Here is a 23,645-nt window from a genome sequence, read left to right as displayed (position 1 = left end):
GCCCATGAACATGTCATATGTTGGGATCCCCCTCCAGCAGGGTCAGGTCGGGGGGCGGTGCCCATGAACATGTCATATGTTGGGATCCCCCTCCAGCAGGGTCAGGTCGGGGGGCGGTGCCCATGAACATGTCATATGTTGGGATCCCCCTCCAGCAGGGTCAGGTCGGGGGGCGGTGCCCATGAACAAGTCATATGTTGGGATCCCCCTCCAGCAGGGTCAGGTCGGGGGGCGGTGCCCATGAACAAGTCATATGTTGGGATCCCCCTCCAGCAGGGTCAGGTCGGGGGGCGGTGCCCATGAACAAGTCATATGTTGGGATCCCCCTCCAGCAGGGTCAGGTCGGGGGCGGTGCCCATGAACATGTCATATGTTGGGATCCCCCTCCAGCAGGGTCAGGTCGGGGGGCGGTGCCCATGAACATGTCATATGTTGGGATCCCCCTCCAGCAGGGTCAGGTCGGGGGGCGGTGCCCATGAACATGTCATATGTTGGGTTCCCCCTCCAGCAGGGTCAGGTCGGGGGGCGGTGCCCATGAACAAGTCATATGTTGGGATCCCCCTCCAGCAGGGTCAGGTCGGGGGCGGTGCCCATGAACATGCTGCGGCCGCGCTCCATGCGGCTCTTCTTGTCCGTGAGGCGGAACGCCTCCATGAACTCGTCTATGTCGATCCTGCCGTCGTGGTTTCTGTCGATGGAGACGGCCAGATCCGAGATGGCCTTGTCCGTGATCTCCATCTTCAGGTAGACGCTCAGCAGCTTCCACGTCTGCCGGAAGTCCTCCATGCTGATGAAGCCTTTGGTCGAGGCGGGGGAGACGAGAAAAAGTTATAGGAAGCAATGCAACCTCCATGGTGATAAAGCATTGGCAGAGGGAGAGATTAAAGGATGTTGGGGATGGGGTTGAGGATGCAGAGAAAAGACAGGAGGGTCGGTGAAGTGAAAAGAATGAGAAGTGAGGTGGGTGCACAATTTGTCACTGTCAGACAGAAACCTTGTTGCAGGAGAGAAAAGGAAAACGATGCAGGATTGATAATAACTGGGTTCAATCTTGCGTTTTTGGATCCAACTACATTGGATCCACTGCGACACGGGTTTCCTGAAAAGTAATAGTTTTGGACGTGAAAGGTTTCCTCCTGACAGCAACAATAAAGTGATAAAAGAAAGGGAAGCTAGACTGTGGAGGAGGGATGGGAGGAAAGGTGGGGGGCTTAGTAGATCAGTGGGTTAATCTCTCTCTTATCTCTGGGCCGAGTCAGCAAGACACCACCTGGCATGCTTACAGGTGGATTAACTGCAGCATGAGCTCCATTTGCACAGCAGACAAACGGCAAGTTTACATACGTATGTGAGGCTCATCTCTCAATTAGCAGCCTCGCAAGGTTGTTTACCAGAGAAGAATGGCTTTTTATAAAGGAATCGTTTAGTTTAGTTTGCACATCCTAAGTCAAAGTGTCCGATACGCCTTTCAAATGGTAGTGCACATTTAGAAACACCATCCACAACAATTTGTCTCATGTGTACGGTAGTTATTTGAGACATGTCCACTGGAAGCTTTAGCGATACAAATGGACACAAAGGGAATCATCTAGCTGGTATCCAGTCTCTCAAGCCAGACTTGTTGGCTCACAGAATTTTGGTTTACAGTGGTGTACAGTACCATTTGAAGCGCTGAAACCGGAAGCGCTGTGTAGAAAATAGAAAATAAAGCAGATGTCCTGCCTCCCTCCTTTGCAGTTTAGTTTGCTGCTTGGCAATATAAATATTTTTAAGAAATTACTGCTTTAGTGCTTTCTGTGCCAATTTATTTTAAAGCGGAGTAACAGATTCCCTGTAGCATACAAAGATTGTCTTGATAAACTAGCTGGTATCTTATCAAAACAAGATAAATTAATCTGTACTATTCCTTTTGATGTGTTTTTGGTAATATGTTGTTTGTTTTACCTGAGTTGTCCTTGTCCACTACTCTGAATATGGTCTCCAGGGTGGAGCGGTGCTTGTACAGGGTCTCCAGCAAACTGTTTTCAATGTGCTGAATGACACAACATAGGGAACACAAAGAGGATTTTAACCACCAAAACCTTTTCAAAGATTTTCTTTAACAATGTATCTGCATGAATTACTTTAGAAAATTAGCTACAATATCATATTCATAACAAGTCACATCACATCATCATTGCTGAGCTTGTATCAGCAATTTTAGAATGTTCTATATAACAAAAAAAATTATCATAACAATATCCAGTAACTATATGTGCACAGTTATTAGGTATTGTCATTGTCATTACATCTGTGCTTGGCTCTCTGATAGACAGTTCATCGAACCACTGGTTGTAGTTCAGCATGCCGTCGCTGGTCTTGCAGGTGGTGACCAGCTGAGTGCGCAGCATTCTCCAGGGCAGGCCCAGGTGCATCACACTCTCCACCGCAGACGCCCAGTCGGTCAGAGACACGAGGCCTAATGTGCAGCGAAAGGGACGTGCAGAGAGTGTTAGAGAGGCAGGGGCTGGAATTGAGGGCACTTTGGACAAAAATGGCATCAGTCGTCTATGCCGTCTGTTGTCTATTAAGCGTTAAGCGTACTGTATCTATGATGTATGACTCCAAGTTTGATCAGCCTGATCAGAGTCCAATGGCTGCCATTATAAAATTGTAAGTGAAATATTTCAGAAAGTATAAAACCTACTGTACTGTATGTGGGCAAACAAATAGTGGAGGTACTTAGTGCACAATAAATGTGGCGACGTTCAGTCCATTTTGGAACAGTTGCCCAAAAATAAGGACGCCAGGGTTAATTGGTTAGTTAATTGGTTAGTGGTTGGTTAAGCGCTTAATTAAGGAACTTAAGTTTAACATGAAACAGTTTCTGTAGATCTACTATTGAGAGAGCGCTCACATTACTTCCTCCCTGGACGTACATATAAGTAGGGTGGTATGGCTGAGACACAAAACAAAGTAAAACGTGATCTTCCGGAGACTGAATTTGAAGGTGAAATGCACACGACACACCTGTGTTCTCTTTGTCCGAGTTCTGGAAGGCACCCATGAGGTCGGACTTGTGCGCAAACAGCTGCTCCCGCAGGACCGTGAGGGCTGAGTGCTCCGTACGCCCCTGGCTGTAGAAAAGATCAAACCACATATTCACATGTTTGTGTTATTTTGATTTGTTTTTTTCCAGACCATTTAGATAGCATGTTGTTTAGACAGATGCTATTGATGTTTGCCTAGTTTCTCTGAGGCAGTACATTGTTGTCTTTGCTCTCTACCTATGCGTCACTAGGATTAACCCGTCATTTGTTGACTATAGGTCATGCTCAGTGTTGCTGTGTGCGTGTGTGTGTGTGTGTGTGTGTGTGTGTGTGTGTGTGTGTGTGTGTGTGTGTGGGGGGACTAGCCTGGGCACCATTCCATTTCAGGTTTATGAACCAGTCAGGAGCGGATGATATCGCTATACGTCATGTTGTAGTATTGTTTTGTAGTCATCATATCAATCTTCCGGAACTTCCTTTTCCCTCAAACTGATTTTTCTCAATAAAAGCTACAGGCTACGAGAGCTTTTATTGTTATTCTTCCGGTTTGAGGGAAAAGGAAGTTCTCTTTGAGTGTTCCTGCCTGATGACTACAAAACAATACTACAACACGACGTAACGATGTCATCCGCTCCAGACCGGTTCACACGGCACTTTTGGAACAGAGACCAGGCTTTCCTCCGAGGTGGAAAGCCTGGTGAGGCGAGGTTAGTCAAGGACAGAGTATCAGTATAGAGTAAGCATTAAAGCCATAGGACCACAATGGAAACAACTCCCCAGGAGTTTGTGATATCCATTTCCCTCAGGGGTGTTCCGTGCTGTTTACAGTTCTAATCTAATAAAGTATAACAAAAATATTATAATGATAATTAAAAAGTGCGGTTCTAGTTTACCTTCGCCTGACAGTGAGCTCTCTGGTCATACTGCTGGCCTGGTACTGGACCACATGTGGCAGAAGGTCTGGCCCAATTCTGATGTAGGCCCCCCTGTTACTCCCCTCTTCATAGTAGTTGGATGCAGAAAACAAGGTAATGACCTAAAAGAAAAGAAGCAGGAAAAAACAAACCACACAGAGCGCATTTGGGACCAAATAGTTTACAGACCCAGACCAGACACCTCATTACACATTATATACCAATCAGTCATGGATATCATCAGGGGTGGATGATGAAGTACTTTAAAACCATACCTTTGAGTAAGACATTTGCCACTAATAATTTGTAGTAGTTCACACTAAATCTACTGTAAGAGTAAAAACGCAAATAAAGTATAGATACAAAGACTACTTAAGTACTCTAATGAAGTACTTTACACGTGTACACCACTGGAAATTAATTTCTTCTATTGCCATAGATACTTCCACCATCATCCTACATGAACAGGACCCACATCATCCCATCACAGATTCTTGTCCACATCGCAGAATGTACTTTCATTCAGACACAAGATATAATCCCTGATTTATAGCGAGGCACAGATGTCCTACCGGACCAAGAATAGCAGATCTACAAACTCACAAAGCATCACAGGGCAACATCCACGCAAACCCAAGACTGGCAAAGGAAGGGGAGAGCAAGCTTGTTTCCAAACACAGCGGCCCTGACTCCCTAGCTCCAGAACTGCGGTTCCCATCCCTATCTGGGCCAAATGTCATTTTTACCCCCCCCCCCTCCCTCTCTCTCTCTCTCTCTCTCGCTCTCTCTCTCTGCTCACCTTGCGGTTGTGGCAGAACTCATAGCCCTCCTGCTTACACTCGTGGGAGCGGATGATGAACTGGAGGTTGTGTCGGTTGAGGAAGGCCTCGGTGACGTCGGGGCCCCAGTAGCAGCCGCCGCCCCTCACCTCGTTGGGAACGCAGCCGTTCTGGCTCATGGGGTCGCTCCACAGCACGTCCAGGATCTGGTGGCACACATGCAGGATGACGTCATGGATGAGGATCCATTGGAGTTACAGTATGCTGTACTAGCTGGACACGAACCGAACCCCTATTCTGGGAACCGAACAACCTACTCTGCGAGACTGCGACACATTGTGATCTTGCTACTTTTGGTGAGTCGATTTCCTGAAGAAGAAGCAGGTCTAGTGTAGAGCCCTGGGGAACTTTAAAGTGATTCAATTGAAATTGGTGGACCGAAGTGTCTGTGAATGGCTGAAACTGGAGGTTTCAGCTGTTTTTCTGTAACAAGTAGGGGTGTAACAATACATTTTAACAGCGATATACGATACGCATCACGATACATGGTTGACGATACGATACATGGAAGATTCAATGATTTAAAATCGATACAGCAGCAATTTAGCAAAGAGATCAAACCTTTGTGAAACGTGAATATACAGAATATACACATTTATCGATAGACCAAGTGTAGCGATATTTAATGGAAAGTAATTAAAACCCTCTTTTTCTTTTTCCTCTTTAAATTGTTAAATACAACGCACTTAGTGTCGATACAATCGATTATTTGCATTGCAAAATGATTTAATGCTGATTATTTGCATTGCAAAACAATAGGCTACGATACAAAGTCAAACGATACGATATTATGCTATTTACATATCGATATACTTCTATTGTTGAAATATCGATTGATTTATTTTCCGATGCAGTTACTGTATCGTTACACCCCTAGTAACGATGTCAATGGGATGATAATGGCTCAGTATAGCCTGCGCCCTGCAGCAATATGTCTTTTGTTTTGTTCTGTTTTATTAAAAAGTATATCCAGTCACCTGTTTCCACTCGTCCGTGACGCTGTCACATACATCCGTGGACTCTAGGCACGAGTCAGCGGAGAGGGAGGCGTTGAGCTGCTCCTGCGACTGGCTGAAACCGGGCGTGTGAAGGCCGGCCTGCCGCCGTCGAACCTCAAGTTCGTCCTCCACATTCAGCTTTTGCACGCGCGGGGACAAGTCCTGGAGCGATCGGTTATGGAAGCTGTCGCGGTGTCCTCCCATGGATTTGGCGTTGGTGTTGGTGTTGAGGGACGACTGCCGGGCCAGCATCTTTTTGGCAGACCCCACGTCCACGGCGCCGTCTGTGCTGTCGGAGTCCACAGACATGCCGGCCAAGCTCTGGTTCCGCTTCTTCGGAGGCCTCAGACAGGAGACGTACTGGCAGGTGAGAACAGGACGTTTGTTTATTATCTCACACCTTAAACCACTTCCACACCTGTTTTATTGAGATTTCCTCAACTAAAAATATATATATTCCTTCGCCATTATACAGTAAATCAATAGTCAGATCTGTTTCACTTCACTGTATGATTAAAACAAACCTATTACAGAATCCAAACATTCAGATTAGAACATTTGAAAACCTGCGTGCAGACGTAATTCTTTGGATGTGGATTTGCCATCTCTCTTTTCAATATCTATGTAAGGGTCCTTACTTTGTGTCTGTCCACTCTAGCGATGACATTGAGGTCTGTGGTCTAAATGTAAGGGTCCTTACTTTGTGTCTGTCCTGCACTCTAGCGATGACATTGAGGTCTGTGGTCTAAATGTAAGGGTCCTTACTTTGTGTCTGTCCTGCACTCTAGCGATGACATTGAGGTCTGTGGTCTAAATGTAAGGGTCCTTACTTTGTGTCTGTCCACTCTAGCGATGACATTGAGGTCTGTGGTCTAAATGTAAGGGTCCTTACTTTGTGTCTGTCCTGCACTCTAGCGATGACATTGAGGTCTGTGGTCTAAATGTAAGGGTCCTTACTTTGTGTCTGTCCACTCTAGCGATGACATTGAGGTCTGTGGTCTAAATGTAAGGGTCCTTACTTTGTGTCTGTCCACTCTAGCGATGACATTGAGGTCTGTGGTCTAAATGTAAGGGTCCTTACTTTGTGTCTGTCCACTCTAGCGATGACATTGAGGTCTGTGGTCTAAATGTAAGGGTCCTTACTTTGTGTCTGTCCACTCTAGCGATGACATTGAGGTCTGTGGTGTCTGAAATTCCTCCATGAAGAACCACCACCTTTTGGTCAATGGTTGTCGCTAAGGGTAACCAGCTGAAGATCTTCTGCAACAACTTCAAGATACGTTTGCCATGCATCTGGAGAGAGAGAGAGAGAGAGAGAGAGAGAGAGAGAGAGAGAGAGAGAGAGAGAGAGAGAGAGAGAGAGAGAGAGAGAGAGAGAGAGAGAGAGAGAGAGAGAGAGAGAGAGAGAGAGAGAGAGAGAGAGAGAGAGAGAGAGAATTTATTAAAGAAGCTATGAATTGCAGTTGAGGGCGTTTAGGCGATGTTGACTCCTGCAGTTTATAGTTTGTGATTCCTATGTTGGTATCCCACTGCATGAGGATAAGGACCTAAATCTAAATGGTAAACAAAGTAAAAGGGATAATATGTCAAAGTATTTCTGGTTACAAATCCATGTGATATAAACTTACCCTGTATTTAGTCAACACCTCCTTAGTGAAGCCATACCTAAAACAGAGTACATGAAAGGAAAGAAATGGAATGACTCGACTGAAATGGAAAGAATATGAATGTGTCATATAGTCTACAGACCATGTCTCCCCGTCAGCCACTCCCACTCACCATTCCTACTGTCAGTCATTGTCACACACCTGTTCCCACTCCATCCCCAGCCCAGCCATGCCCACAATACAAACCTGTGAACACCTGCTCACTATAAAACTGGACTCATGCCACACTCACACCGTCAGAACATAAGCCATTGTCCGGTGGTGCGCTACTTGGATGTTTCCTGTGATTCTCCTGTACCTGGAATATCTCGTTCTGTAAGGTTTTGTATTTTTTTGGACTTCCTGTGTTTTGCCTTGTGTTTAGTTTAGTTTAGTTTTGCCTTTTTGGATTTAGCTTTGTACTTTTTGAAATGTTTGGCCTTTTGGGCTTCCCTGAGTTTGCCTGTGCTTGCCTTGCTGCCTTGTTTTGCCTCTGCATTTTGGGTTCAGTCATTCTGCCACCGTGACATGAATGTTTTCTTATTTGTGCAGTGCCAGTGAGATAGCATAAACGTTAACGGGAACTGCACAAAGAGATCCAGGGCATTTCATCAATTCGACTCTGTCATTATAGGCATTATAGACCTTTTTCAAAAATAGCTGATCTATAAGCGCTGTGAACTTGTAGATCGGCTATTGTCACTGTACACTACAGCATCGTCATATAACAAAGCCATAAATCTGTCTTAAAGCTGCAATCCGTACCTTTTCGTTCCAAACCGGGACCAAATTCTCTGCTAAGCAGAAAGCCCGTTTGGGCAGGGTATATATCGTGCTTGTGAGCTTTATGCAATTACAAACCCATAGTGGTCCTGCCTAGCCACAGGAGGATATACATTTCTCAATAGAAGATAGGTCAACCTATCCTCGGGGATCGCTTAAAAAAAAAAAGCCTGGGCAAACGAGACAGCAAAAGTGGCATAGGAGTGACAGTGAATCTTGTATTTCGTTAACCAACAGGCCTAACATTGCAGAGGGGCGTCGTTCCAAATCGGTGTTCTCCGCTGTGCTCTATATCGGGGGTTGTTGAGGAGAGGGGCGGGCGCCCCTCTATAGACCCGCCGCTCTAGACCAGAAATTCAAATTACACACGCTGGGGCAGGCTAACCAAATGCAGACAATGCAGTTGTATCATACAGCTTGGTCAAAAAGGTAATGGGGGATGCCGCTTTAAGTGGTTTATATGCTGTTTTGAAATGCTTCGATCTGTATGGGCTGTAAGTAACGGCCATCTTACCTCAGGTTGACCATGTGGTCCTCATGGTTTCCTCGGTTGAGTTGCACATCGCGAGGATACAGTATCAGGAAGGAGAAGAGAATGAGAAGGATCTCGATGGAGTCTTTTCCTCTGTCCACAAAGTCCCCGTTAAATATATACGGCTTCTCCAAGGACGGCATGCCATTCTAAAGATGACAACACAGCCGTATTAATGGTCCGAAACGGTCATCTGACAGTGAGGAGTGTCACCAGGAGAATGAAATACGTGCAATGAAACAGTTCTTCCAAGTCCACAAAACCCCACTAAACATGTGCTTTGAACAACATACTGTACAGGCAGTAAATTAATCGCCTTCCTATGGACAGCCAGCCAAGATGGAGGCACCATGGAGGGAGGATTCAAACCTATAGCAGGGCTCCATTTTTGAATAGTTCAACTAGCCTAGCCAATCTACATTGACACGTTGTGTGCTTGTAGACTGGCCACGTTAACTATTCAAAAATTGTTTTCAACATAGTAGGCTAGTAAAAAAAAAAAGGCAAAGAAGTTTAGGGATAAGGGGTTTTAGCGGTGACAAAAATGGAGCCCACCCTAGCCTGCGTCACCTGAGCAGCAATTTACAAAGGCTTTGAAACAATTTGAGGGTGTTATTGCTAAATAGTCCTCCTGTAGTAATATATATGTTTTGTATCTGAGCAAAGAAGGCTTATTCCTATTTTTCATGATTTCCATTAGGGCTGATCAAAAACCGTATGCCTTACAAATGATACATAAGCCCTGGGCCATGGCTCAGTGGTCCAGGCACCTTGGCTGGTAATCCAGTCTGGCAGTGTGCCGCGGGTTCGACTGCTGATCAAAACGGCCTTTACTGCATGTCTTCCCCCCATCTCTCTCCCCATTTCCTGTCAGCCTACTGTCCCGCCATAAAGAATAAAAAATAAAATAAAGGTGAAAGCCACAAAAAAAACCATTAAAAAAAAAAACTTGATACATAAAACTATTATTCAGCGGAGGTGCTTTGCATTTCATAAAGTTCCACATTAAAAGATTACAACACATTTACCTTGTAGAATATCAACAGCAAGTCATCCAGTTGCCCATGCAAGTCCCCTATAATGAAATGAAGCTGTCATGAATAAATTAGACAACTACAACTAGACAGTATTATGTACAGTACAGTACATTATTCATGTCAACGATGCTCCGTCCAGCAAAGCTTTATTCAAAGTATGACTCCCCAGTATTAGTAAGGGCTGCCCAACAACAAGCACTGTACAGTAAGTGTACACCACAAGCACTGCAAGTGCACTGTAAGTGCTTTTTGTGTAGCCTTGCCAATCTCCTGTTTCTGTAGTGTGAGGCAGCTTGATGTACAAGTACACCTGGACATGACGCTATAGTATGTTGCAGGGACCCCCAATCCAACCCTTGATGCGGAGTGTCAACTGTCAAGCAGGGAGGCATTGGGTCCCATTTTCAGAGTCTTTGGTATGACCCGGCCAGGGATTGAACCCGACCTCCCAGTCTCAGGGTGGACACTCTAACCACAAGGCCACTGAGCTGGTCAACAAGCACTGTAACTATATAACTATTCGCCTATCTCTTTTAACCACTTTAAACGTTATTTTTAACTTTTGAAGTTTAAACAGTGCGCACGTGTGTAGCCTACTGAGTTGTTAATAACGTTTTTGCATTTCCTTTACCGTTGGACTAACCTCGTGTCACCACTCACCGTCACCAGGCTTTCCACCAACGTTGTACGGTCAGAAATAGCAGATCATAGCACGGCACCAAGCTATGAGCTTGTTTCGCAAAACTGTTTTGTGCAAATCATTTGTATATATTTTAAAGCAAACATTTGTAACTCAAATCTTTGCTTCTGGTGGTCCCTGGAACAAAATATTTTTAGATGCAGGTCAGCAGCCAAATGCATATAATTCCGCGGGTCCTTGACATGAAGTGGTTTGAGTACCACTGACATTCCTGAAAACTTATAAGATTTCTTCTAAACTCACCACAAATGGTTATTTCCTTAGTGTTGCAGGTAAAGACCCGGCTGATATTTGGCATCATGCGAAGCACCTTCCATGTTTCTAGGAGAAGCTGGAGGACGTAGCGAGAGTGTAGCTGCTGCTGGGACAGAGGCTTGGTTAGGGTCAAGAACATTGGGGTTTGGTCCTCATTTGTCGTACTGAGATCAAGTATTGTAGGCCTACGAAATCCCCTCACTCTCTAGCTGAGAGTGGGGTGGAGTGGGAGCTGATCACCTCATTCCTCCTCTAGTGGTGGGTGGGGCCCTATACTAATTACTAGTTAGGCACACCTGCGGCTGGCAGGCCCAGGTGGTAACCTCACAAACAGTTTTGCCCTCTATCAGAGAAGTACTGTGGGAACCCTGACAGTTGTGCCACAAGTTGATGCATTATGTACACGTAAGTTTGCTCCTTTCTATCTGTTGTCCTTTTTGCGTATTGTTTGTTTATGCCCAAGTTTGTGCAGTTAAAATCATCACTCCATGTCATCCTCAATAAATATATACCATGTGAAACCACAAGCCAGTCTGGTCCTGGTGCTCTAATAGGCACACTGGTGTAAGGGTGATATACAACCAGCAAATACCCTTCTTACAACCATACAATTCTTTCAAGTATAGTAAAGTAAATGTGATAACATTTACCATAGTTTGTTTGATGGTGAGAAAGGAAAAACGATTTCCAATGACCTGATCGATATCATTTCTGTGCCAATGAGAGATCAAATGAAACTAAAAGAATTTGACACCAGTGTGTGGAAAAGTGGACAATAGAGTAGCCAATATTGCAAATCGGATTTAGCTACAGATATTTAATGGTCATGTTATAACCATAATACTGACCTGTGGAAAAGATCTGCTTGTCAGTTACTTTGTCGTGGCTTGTTGTGTACTAAGTACCAACTAAAATTGTAGTTGCCACAATGATTCCAAACTATCAACCATTTCATAAACTCATGAAGCATGCAGGTGTTGAGGTGCACCTACTCTCTTGTTCCTGAAGGCATCAACAAGTTGCGTCACTTGATCCACGGTAAGTGGAAATTCCAGGTGAGGCCCCGAGTAGACCTCTGGAACCTCTATGTTCTTGTAATCGAAGTGCCTCTCCCATTCAGCGTCCCGGCAAACGTCGTTCTCTCGGAAGATGTGACAGATCAGGTTCCCTGGAAGGCCAACAAATGGTTTCAGAGAGGGACTGTACGAATGTAGGCTCGAAATTATGAAAGATAAGAGAAAAGGTAAGAGAACGAACGGTACTCTTACGTTCATTGCTAGACGGTGTGAAGTTGTCCATAAGGTAGCCAAGGAAATTGTACAGCTGCATGAAAAAGGAATAGAGATGATGGTTGAGCTCATGGCTTATGAAGTCTCAAGTTTTATAGTACTTGGCTGTGTATCGCGCCGCAAATAGCAGATCTACAAGCCAACAACGCGTCGCAGTGTGCTGTTTTCGGTGCATGACACTGTCCGTCAATAATGCTATACTATAGTTACTAAAGTCTTTTGCCAATGATTTGGGGGCCCACTTGTATACGAGCGGGCCCTGGCCCAGAGGTTGGGAATTGCTGTTCTAGTATCATTGAAGACGAGACCTAATGTGGATTGTGTGTGCGTGTATGTGTACACGTGCGTGCGTGTGGGGCCTTTCTCACCTTTATCTGCGACTGTTCGCCAGAGTACTCCATAGATTGGAAGATGTGCCAGGTGTACCTGCGTCTCACCTCTGTGCGCGCTACATACTGTCGGTACCACCGCTGGATGAGCACGGCGGCCTTTATAGCTGCAACATAAGAGCACGTACAGTACATGTACAGTACCACACTGGAACTCAAGAGTTACAAGTGACATGTATAGCTATATGCCCACGTCCTGTTATCAAGTGTCGGAGTGTAGAAATGAAACCAAACGGGTCTATTTGGTCATTCATCATGAAGGAGTCAAATTACTCATAATTTAACCCATTTGGCATTTAGGCCTGACGTCGAAAAAAGAAAAAAACGTTCGCTCTGAAAGAATATATATTCAAAGATGTGTTTTTACGATTTTTCAAAAATGGAGCTAAATAAAAAAACGTTTGCTCTGAAAGAATATATATTCAAAGATGTGTGCCGCATTTTTACGATTTTTCAAAAATGGCAGATCTACAAGCTCATAGCGCGCCACTCGGTGGCGCGCTATGAACTTGTAGATCTGCTATTTTTCAATAGCTAAAGTATAACACAATGCTTAGTTAAAACACCAAAAGGGGTTCCCGCCCAAAATGGGTTAAGCTACTCTGTATCCTATACTGTATCTATGGCTACAAGTATTGCCAGTTTGCTTTTCATCACTAAACTAACGATTGCTTTTTTTCTATGATAGACAATATTTTATTTCATCTATAAAAAAAATCTTCTACGAGAAAGAACGAGCTATAGCTATACTGTAGATCTGGCACAGGCTATAGGCTCTGTTCATGAAGTCCAGGGTTTCCCGAAGGTGCCATGCCCATTACCCATTTCCTGTTTCCCATAGCTTCGTTTCGACCGCAGAAATGTGTATCCAAGATTCAAGCCTAGGTCTTCTGCGTCGGAAAGGGACACTAAACTAAACCACCAGGGAACTAAACCACTAACCTCGTAAGAGGGAATCTCCCTATGGACAGGGGAGATATTAGGCTTATGGGATAATGACCCAGAACAAGAATTGGGTATGCCACCTGACACCTTAAGGAAACCCGGGACTCCAGTTTTGCACAGAGCTAATGGTCCTGTTTCCCAAACTTGGCTAGCAGCCTAATACCTTTAGCCAATCTAGAGCTCTGCTACACACTACAATGACTACATGCTACGCAATGACAGACAACGACAACAACACAAACAAGGTGTGGAGGTGTGGCTTACATGGTAATGCTAAATGCAGCAGATAGATGATAGGAGAAAAACAGAGTCCGCAGATTATTAAATGAAACACTCAAAACACTCAAGCACTCTAAATAAATATTTGGCAATCAAGATCAAGATTGTGGTGAGCATTTACCTGGGACAGGAGCTATGATGTATGTAAAGGGGCAGAGAAGAGAAACAAGAAATACCTTTGGTTAGAGGTTATAGGCTAAACATACTGGACAGTAGGTCATGAGACCTCTTTCTGATCGTGAGATGGGCCCTCACAAAGTGTAACGGCCAGGGCCAGGAATCAAACCTGGGTCTCCCGCATGGAGAGTCAACATCTTAACCACTAGCCTAAAGGGAAATGTCCCCCTGGCTGGGGGAGATACGCTTTTGGGTCATCAGGCAGAGGCTCTGAGCCATTACTGCTATACAAAAGCATGTTCTGTAATTCATGTAGATGCCACTCAATAGACCTCTCTCTGAATGAGGTTTTTGGCCTCTGTGTCCATGTCCATGTTACCTTTTTCTTCTTGTTTGAAGAACTCTTTGGATTTTGAGACGCCACATCCCATGGCTGTTCCTGGTCAAAGCACAAAAACATACATCACGTCAGCACAACAGTGGACGTGCACTGCAAGAGGAAAACAGGAGGCCGGAAGTCGTATAATCCTGTTATCTCCCGGATGACTCTTATAACCTCCCTGATTGTCCTCAATCCTTCAGGAGAGGGAGACCCGGTCATTTCTACAAAGGTTAAACTATTTAACTATTTGCATTTTGGTTTTTTTATGTCAATTTTGAATGCCCATATTAAGCGGAGAATGTAAACACAACATGATCTTCATGGTTCCATTAAGTCAGTGCATTTATATTTGGTAGATCAACTTAAAACAAATGTAATCAGATGGAACCACTTCACTTTCCTGTTCCAGGACATTTGTCAGGTTCTTATTTACACAGACATCTCCGCAGGGAAATAAAATACACTGTCGTAATCAGAAACTAGAAGAACCACCCATGAGATATATATAGTGTACTTACGTGGTCACTTTATCTGTCAAGTCAACACGTTCCCAAGTTCTTTGGCTGTCAATGTTCCATCTCAACGATGCATTTGTTCTGTTTCATCTTCCACCAGTGACTGGTCTTTCGACCAGTCACGTTTAGTTGTCTGAATGACAGAACTAGCAGGCTTCATGTGTGCTTCTCCTTTTGGTCTGTGGTGTATGCTACTAAAGCTTGTTTGGTCTTTAGTCCTTGGTGTGATCGCATAACACAGGCACTGAGCCACAAGTGGATTAGTTTGGCTAATGACTTGAAGCGACTAGACGTGTCTTTATGGATAATGGTACTGGGAAAAAACCGATAGCAATTGACATAGGTCAAGCAAATAGCCTGTTTTAGATTACAGCTTATTTTCTAAGTTGTTAGTGTTGTGTCTTTGTTTTCGATAAACTAAGGCCTTCCTCATGTATTCCACTGGATCACTTCACACCTATTATAGTTCACCTCTACTGGCCGTAGGCTTGAAGGAACCACCCAAAGTATACTGACATTCGGAACAAAGGCTATTATTGACATATAATTATGTTGTAGAATGAATATTGTGTACTATATGTTAAACTATTCTAATCCTTAGATGTAATTTGGCCTAAACAAAGTCACCTTAGATTTTGCAGTATGATTCCCCACTCCCTTTTTTTTCTATTTGTGCTTTTTCATTTATTTTTGCTGATGCTATATCCTGCCCACTATAGGCCCCATGTTTTCCGCATGTCATTAAAATCTAACAACAGTTATAGGTAGGGTAAGTGATATCTTTTTTGTTAGCAAAAAGTGTTTTGTTAAAAAGGATATAGCTCTATATTCTGATAGTCAGTGCTATAGTGTTTGTTCAGTAACGGAGGTTTTCCCCTCTCTCCAGCTTTATAGTAAACAGAAAATACATTTTCAGCTGGGTTGCCGAATTCAGGAAAGCGTATCCCATTTTTTAGCTTCAATTTTACAGTGTTCCAGTTTGTCTGTCAGAAGCCCCCGGCCCCCCATGCAAAAGTATTGCCTGCCATTAGGCTATGCCTAACCCAACAATGAGTACCTTGAATCATGCATGCACTTTTATTTTTAAACTATCAATAATAATAACAACAAATAAATAGTATACATGCACATAATATTATTGAGAGCACAAAAACAGAAAAGAAAAGGATTGACAAGATCAAAACAAAGACACGATCGACCAAGTACGCAGCATCGTCTACGTTGCGCACACCTCCAGCAAACCAGACTATCTGAGCTAATGGCCCTGAACAATCTTATCGGAATCCAATGGACTATTATTTTGAATTGAACTAATCTGGTTCTACTGCAAATTCACCGTACATCTTCTTTGGGTAATTAATACATGGAATCCTTTTCCGTTCACTGTCAGTAAAGTTTTTATTTAGGTCGTCAACCTCCCAAATCCTCTTTAGATTTGAGGGCTGACCTTGGTGATGATGCCTGACGCCTATATACATTTCCAATGTATATAGTTGGAGTGATTTTGGTAATTTTTTTATTTTGTACAGTGTGTGTCTATGGAGTTAGCATCTATCTGCAAATGCGCCACATCTCTGTATGTTTGTAATCTGTAATCCACGTAACTCGAGAACCGTTCACTCCACATAAAGACACACAGACAGACAGATACAGAAATATCCATATATGGGCATAAAAGGGACACAGACAGATGGGTTGAACGGTGATGGGTGCATAGCCGGGTGGAGCATGGATCTCCAACTTCCATCATTACCGACTCAGTGCTCTACAGCTGGGCACCGGTCTAATTACTCTAATAGACCCTCAGGTGTGAGGGTCAAAAAGGCCACTCAAAATATACCACTTTGGTGACATCCCCATTAGCCCTCCACCATACTTTTTTGAAGAAAAAACGTCCTCCTAATATAACCATAGTACCTGCACTCCATCTTTAACAAAAAGGTCACTGTTTCTCTCAACGATTGAGTCAGTCCTACTATGCAGCTCTAGGCCGACATCGAAAAAACAGGAACATGGGACAAAAGCTGCTCTTTTGTGTCAAAAGCAAAACTACCGACACAAAATTAGTGTAATTCAAAGATGACTATGACTTGACATCACTATGTTCATCACGTACAAAATCAAGTTTGAATTTGTTCATTTTGTCAAAATCTGCTATGAGATCAGGAGGATCAATTTGATTGATGTGCCAGGGTCCACAAGTAAAAAAAGATCCCCATTTGATCGGATACAAATTTCAAATCCCATGAAATTCAGGATGGAATCACCTTGATCCAGATTCAGACTTATCCAGATGACCAGATCCTGGCTTGCAGTGGTTCAATGAATACTACCTTTCTCCACCTAGTGGATATGAAGTGAACACAAGTATACTGCCAGTTAAGACATAGAGCCTTCCACTCCTTCCATAACTACTATAACTAGGCCTACTAAAACCCTACTTTGTTGTGTTGGTAGCAAAAATAGCCAATCTACAACCTCACGTGTCGTAGCGTGTTGTCATGCATTGTGAGCTTTTAGCAGAAGTTGGCTATTGCATTTTTAGGAATAGGCCTATGTCTTTTTTTATTGTGTGTGTGTGTGTGTGTGTGTGTGTGTGTGTTTGTGTGTGTGTGTGTGTGTGTGTGTGTGTGTGTGTGTGTGGTCTTCACTTTTCGCGGGGGCGAGTTGGCAATTAAAGGGGCGAGATGACCTGTTACCGGATCGAATTATCCTATTTTTTATTTGGGAGTTAATGGTGTACATAATATCATTATGTTTCATGTAATGTTTCATGTAATGTTCCAAATATACTTTACTGTATCTCAGTCTATGTAGATCACTAGGCATTAATTAGCTCTGAGCAGCCTTTTTTTATTGTACCATAATAAAATGAAGTGTTCCTGCTTTGAGTTGCGAAACCGTGTGGGAGCGGTGCCAGGCAGCGGCTTGCTTGGCTTGGCTGCACACAGACCCACATTGCTCACTGTACTGATTAACTTGTGCTGCTGCAGCCCTCACTGTGTTTTATTTGTCCCAGAGTGTGAAGATGAAGATTGCTGTGCTTGGAGCCACAGGACTGACTGGACAGCATCTGGTGGAGAAGGCTCTGCAGCAGGGACATGAGGTTACTGCTATAGTGAGGAACCCTGGGAAACTCACCGCGCACCATGACAAACTCAAGGTAAGGTTCAAGGTTCTTTATTTATGTTGCTGCGTCTTGTACTTTTCTTCGGGTCCTCTGTCATTGCAGAAGCAGAAGACGCACATGATTAACATTTATTTTTGTTTTCATACTGTGCGGTTATAGTGTCACTGGTTACATTGGTTCTCTGCTGGGTCCATCGTGATTTATAGATCATGGTGAAGTATGCAGATCTTAGAATTTGTGTACCAGTATAATGAGATGTAACAAATAGCCTATACCAACCTTGATTCTTTAAGTCATTACTCGTAGTCGTAAGTGATATAGGAATGATTTTGTCTAAATGTAAATCTTCCTGGTTATCTCATCTGACAGGTGGCTTTAAACTTGAAAGTGCTTCTAGCTGCACTGTCCTTTATTATTTCTTTGCTACCTATTGTTTTACAATTTTACTATTGCTGCTATACAAGAATAACAAATAATTTAACTTTTTTTGTACATATTCATAAGAGTAAATAAAAAAGAGCCTAAGCATCTGTCATTTTAGCTAGTATATATAATCTTTATTTCAGACAGGAGTCCATATCACATAAGATAGAAAACAAAACGACAAACAACATGGGAAAAGGATAAAAGCGAACAATTAATATAAAGTACAATAGTAGCTATATGTATAACAGAAGTTTTTCAGGTCGTAATGGGTTGAATTAAGGCGCAGCTATAGCGACATGAAGCAGCTACAAAATTTCCCCCGGAACTTGTCACTGCATGACGGGCATGACGCCACAAATCAATGTTGAGCTGGCCTCGACTTTTCTTCAGCGTTCCAATGACGCAGGAAAGCGTCAATCAATCGTAATGTTTTTGTTTCACCAGTTAAACTCGCCTTCTCTATCGGCACAACTTCTGCTCCCTGTACAATGGAAGAAAAACCCATTATTGCCTTTTAAATCTGAACATTATTGTCACATCGTCATCACACGATTGTGTAAAAGAGCAGGAAAATACTTTTTTGTGCCGCAGCTCTCAACATTAGAGTTAGAATAGGGGAAGAGTAAAGGAACACAGGGCACAGAACAACTAACAGGAAACAGGCTCCACAGTCTAATCAAATATACAAAGTCCAATATACACAAGGTGCATGACTAAAACATAGCAGAAATGCTCCTTGTAGGCTACAAGTGGAAACTGGAAAACATGTCCAGAATCTGAAAACGCAGCAGGTATATATAAACCCAGGTTAAAGTGCCATGGCTAAAGAAATTTTGACATTTTGATTGTTCAAGAGTTACAGGCTCAAACATGGCCTGTTTATAGAGGGTATATGCATGTGACATTATCATTCATCATACCTGGAAGTTATGCGGGAACACCTACTGAGTGGCATAACACTACTTTTTGGCATTGACAGCCCAAACAGAAAAGTCTATCTGATTGGGTTAAACGACGCTAAACAACGTAAAACGTAAAATTTGTCGCTCACTTTACCACTCTATTTGCCGTTCCCTTTATGCATACGCTATTGCGAAACCAATTGCGAAAGGCCAATTAAAGGGGTGGAGGTCCTTCCTTGGCCTACAAAGGGAGTATGCATGCAAAGTTTCACACTGATCAGTCCAGTGAGATAAGCTGCCCACAGACTGACTCACAATGACACAGACACATGCACACAGCTGAAAACATCATCTCGGCCACCCGGCCATGACAACCAGTTCCCTGTGCTATAATCGGCACTAACCTGAATGCAGCCTCAGCGTCTATGCCAGGGGTCTGCGACCTTTTTTAAATGAAGTGCCATGTTTTTATTTTCTAGATCATCAGTGTGCCATATCAACATTAATTAATTTGAATGACACCACGTGAAAAATTCCAACATATTTTGTCCACAAATAAAAGGTTTTTCCTTATTTTTAAATATTTTCTTTCACGTTGTTATAATGATCATTAGACTCAGGGCAATAAGTAACAGAGTTCAGTTTTAATGAATGTAGAATGCAGGATGTAATTTACACACAAATGAGAGGGACTTAATTTATTTGACTGCATTTTTTGAAATGCCAAAAATACTCTCTCACACACCAACCCGTGTGCCAGTGATCACCCTCCTTTGTGCCAATGTTGGCACTGGTGCCTAAGGATGCCTACCCCTGGTCTATGCTACAGTATGTACTGAACATGTTCACCAATTAGAATATCATGCACATTGCACGGGCACAGTGGCACTGAGCCTTTCCAATGCACAGATTTATTAGGTGAACCGTGAACCTTGGTCATTAACGTTGCACCCTCGTCGTTTCCGTTCCGCAGGTGGTGGAAGCGGATATTTTCTCGGCGGAGGGTTTGAAAGCGCACATCAAAGGTTGTGATGTCATCATGTCCTGCCTGGGCTTCCCCCCGTCCCTCTGGGCCGGGGTGACGGGCTACACCCAGTACATGAGCGCACTGGTCAGCGCCATGCGAGAGGTCCAGGTCAACCGGATCATCGTTATGTCTTCCTGGTACACCGAGCGTGAGTAGGCCTGTCACAAGTATTACATGATTTCGCCTGATCGCAATTATGTTTTTGCATAGTCAGATTATTAATTTCCCGATCCATTTGCATGAATTAATCTGTTGAAAAATGTTCATATATTTTCAAGCAATTAAAAAAATACCAGAAATAGCAGAGCTACAAGCTCACAACACATTGCGATGCAACAGGTTGTGAGCTTCTAGATCTGTCATTTCCATTATTCACATTTTTTAAAGTGTAATATTATTTTACCTATTGTCGCCATAGAAAAGTATTTATTGTGATTATTGTTCCGTTCATTGCCAGTCACTCCCTTATATATTTAAGTTATTTGTCATATCTGCCTTATGCAATTTTTGCCTAACAAATATGTCATTTTTATGTTCCAATGTTCAATACCAAAAACACAAATATCGTTCATCATAATTATAATCTATATGACAGTGAATCGTCAAGTAAAATGTCATGATCGTGACAGCCGCCAAGCATGAGTCTCCTAGAGGCCATGAGTCTCCTAGAGGCCATACCAGTGAAAATTCATGGTAACGCTTTTCCTGACATTTCCCATTCAGCAAACTCTGCATCTCAGGCTTCCTTCCTGGCCCGGTTCGTCCTGCTGCGAATTATCCGCAGCATCCTCACTAACATGTATGAGATGGAGCAGTTCCTGGACGGCACCGCGGACATCAACTGGACCGTGGTCAGACCGCCGAGTCTCAATAGCCTGCCTGCCACAGGTAAAACATAACACACCCAGGACATCACCTGGGCCGTGGTCAGACCGCCCAGTCTCAATAGCCTGCCTGCCACAGGTAAAACATAACACACCCAGGACATCACCTGGACCGTGGTCAGACCGCCCAGTCTCAATAGCCTGCCTGCCGCAGGTAAAACATAACACACCCAGGACATCACCTGGGCCGTGGTCAGACCGCCGAGTCTCAATAGCCTGCCTGCCACAGGAAAAACATAACACACCCAGGACATCACCTGGGCCGTGGTCAGACCGCCCAGTCTCAATAGCCTGCCTGCCACAGGTAAAACATAACACTTTTAGGAGAAAGAATGGAACACATGAAATAATCGAATAAATAGAAAAACGGTTGCTCCCCTAATTCACAGACCCACTCTACAGTTTCATGGGCCCCAAACTGATTTGGTCACAGTCTGCTAGTATTTCATTGACTTTAAAGGTCATCCACAATACATGCCTGTTTTCACTTTCTTTGCAATTTTTCAGTGAATGAATTGGTGTTCTGAAGACCAACCTTTCCTTGAGGGGTTCAAAAACCAAAATTTTACAACGTAAAATCCGGAGTGTTCTTCTAACCCAGAATGTACAAAATTTTTACGATCCCAGAGTTAAATGGACACTCTGGATTACGCTGTGATCTTGCATGTGTTTCTCATGCATCAGAGGAACATAACGACTGAGGAGAATATCGACTCCATTTGACTGATAAAATGGTCATGTTGAGTTTGCCAGTGTTGGCAAGTTACTCAGGAAGAGGAATACGTTACTACTGTAGTTACTTATTCGTTATTTCAAAAGTATTGATGCGCAGACTGCGTAGCTAGTTCAGGCAGACGACACATGAGAGCCTACCTAGTCACATGCACTCTTTGCCTGGTCAGAGCGGCTATTTAAACTTCTCTGCCTACCTGCTCATTCCTGGCTTATTATCTCCTGCTGTGCTGACGTGCATCGCTGCTGCCTCCCTGCCTCGCTTGCTGCTATAACCTGTTGCCCATGAAGTTTTGCAAATCCCACCGCCTCCCCAGCATCCACCTGTAGGCTCTGTTTCTAGATCCCTCTGTTCATGCTACAGGGACAGCCTGGATCCAGCCCATAGACCCCGCCCACTCTCTGAGTGGACTGCATCTCTTGATGAGGCTCCAGTCTGATAATCAGGCTAAGAGACAGACGCCAAACTATGCTTCATATATCTATGCTCAATTATGCTCAATAAATATATTTTCTAAATTCATTCAAGAGTAACTAGTTACATTAAAAGTAAATTAAAATGACTAGTGGTACAGTATTTCACTTTGGCTATATTGATCTGCACGTACATGTTGCGTCATAATTTCGTGAGAGAATCTGAGTCAGAATCATCTTTATTGTCACATCAACTATAAAACAGTGGCTGGTTAAAAACCAGGCGGGCTGCAGCATTTTGGATCAATTGGATTGGAGAGACTTAAGTAAATTATGTTGAGTATAGTATTACTTAGTAACTAGTTCCTGTCCAGCACTGGTTATTGCTAATGTTTCTTTTGTGGTTGTGTGCTCCACAGACAAAGAGTTCCAGACCCACGAGGGCTACTTTGTTCCAGACCCCAGTGGGGCGCCTGTTGGCACCTCAATATCCAGGGGAGACGTGGCCCGCTTCATGCTGTCTCAGGTCAACAGCGACTCCTGGGTCAAGAAAGGGGTTGCAATCTCTACCCAATGAGCCAGGCTGCATGTCGCTGGCACTGCAGCGTTTTAACGCACGTTCAATTTGTATGGTTTTGTCTTTGAACGTGTACATGCCTCATTGACGGTAATGGAAACCACTTACTTTAATTACTTAAAACCAAGCGTCCCGATTGTGGGCATGTCGTGAAATATAGGGCAAAACAGCCCGATCTCACCCAAACACGGTGAAATAGCACGGATTGGCAATTCTGTACATATACGCCTTGAAAACCCCCAAATCCGTACTTATTATACTACTTTAGTGCTTTCACTAGTATTGTATACATGTACGGAATTGCCAATCAGTGCTATTTCACCGTGTTTGGGTGAGATCGGGTTTGACATTATTTACAATTCTGTGCTATTGGGTTACAACTCGGACGGGGCTGAGGCGGCACACGGCAACTTGTGCGCTTTAGCGCACTCTGTGGTGTCTCTTAATTGTGGCTCAAGTTCTGTGGCTCAATAAGGATTTCGGTGTAATACGTACGGATGTTTGGGTTTTCTAGGCCTGTATGTATGGAAATGCCAATCCGTGCTATGTCACCGTGTTTGGGTGAGACCGAGTTGGGCAAAAATAGGCGAATGTTCGGTTAAAATAGGCAATCTCCAAGTTCACACTGCATGTGAACGCCGCATTGTGAGCTTGTAGATCGCCTATTTTCGACAAAGAGATTTGGTGCAGTAGAGGGTAAATAGGAAAAGACCAAACATAGACCCTGTGGGGGTCAACAAAGTATACAAGGTTTAAGTGGTTAAGATCACCCTGTAGAATGACATTTGGTTGTCTTGACTGATTTTCACCACACGAGGGCGATGTTGCCATGTGTGATCACAGTTGAATGACTATGGCGTAAAACATGACAGCTGGCTGTCCTATGCAGAGGATGCAGCTTGTA

At 43.6% G+C, this 23,645-nt stretch overlaps 2 protein-coding genes across 2 annotated transcripts; one reads left to right on the top strand and one right to left on the bottom strand.

Annotated features, from left to right (window-relative positions):
• Positions 1 to 233: 233 nt before the first annotated feature.
• Positions 234 to 14,353, bottom strand: ppef2a (protein phosphatase with EF-hand domain 2a; the record flags this gene model as incomplete). Its single annotated transcript, XM_080765816.1, has 16 exons — positions 234 to 797; positions 1,945 to 2,032; positions 2,289 to 2,458; positions 3,010 to 3,116; positions 3,923 to 4,065; positions 4,743 to 4,928; positions 5,760 to 6,140; positions 6,924 to 7,073; positions 7,409 to 7,445; positions 8,724 to 8,890; positions 9,770 to 9,816; positions 10,722 to 10,836; positions 11,726 to 12,056; positions 12,449 to 12,518; positions 13,233 to 13,372; positions 14,220 to 14,353. 16 exons carry the CDS (start codon positions 14,351 to 14,353, stop codon positions 544 to 546), a joined length of 2,520 nt encoding a protein of 839 aa, XP_080621942.1. The 3' UTR covers positions 234 to 543.
• A 2,024-nt stretch (positions 14,354 to 16,377) lies between these two features.
• On the top strand, positions 16,378 to 22,741 carry LOC308317023 (flavin reductase (NADPH)-like; the record flags this gene model as incomplete). Its single annotated transcript, XM_080765814.1, has 5 exons — positions 16,378 to 16,464; positions 17,669 to 17,812; positions 20,081 to 20,282; positions 20,858 to 21,022; positions 22,584 to 22,741. 5 exons carry the CDS (start codon positions 16,378 to 16,380, stop codon positions 22,739 to 22,741), a joined length of 756 nt encoding a protein of 251 aa, XP_080621940.1.
• Between the last annotated feature and the right edge of the window lie 904 nt (positions 22,742 to 23,645).

Source organism: Protomyctophum bolini (assembly GCF_963924005.1).
Source record: "Protomyctophum bolini genome assembly, chromosome: 6".
NCBI classification, from domain to species: Eukaryota; Metazoa; Chordata; class Actinopteri; order Myctophiformes; family Myctophidae; genus Protomyctophum; species Protomyctophum bolini.
This window is presented reverse-complemented; position numbering and strand designations above follow the sequence as displayed.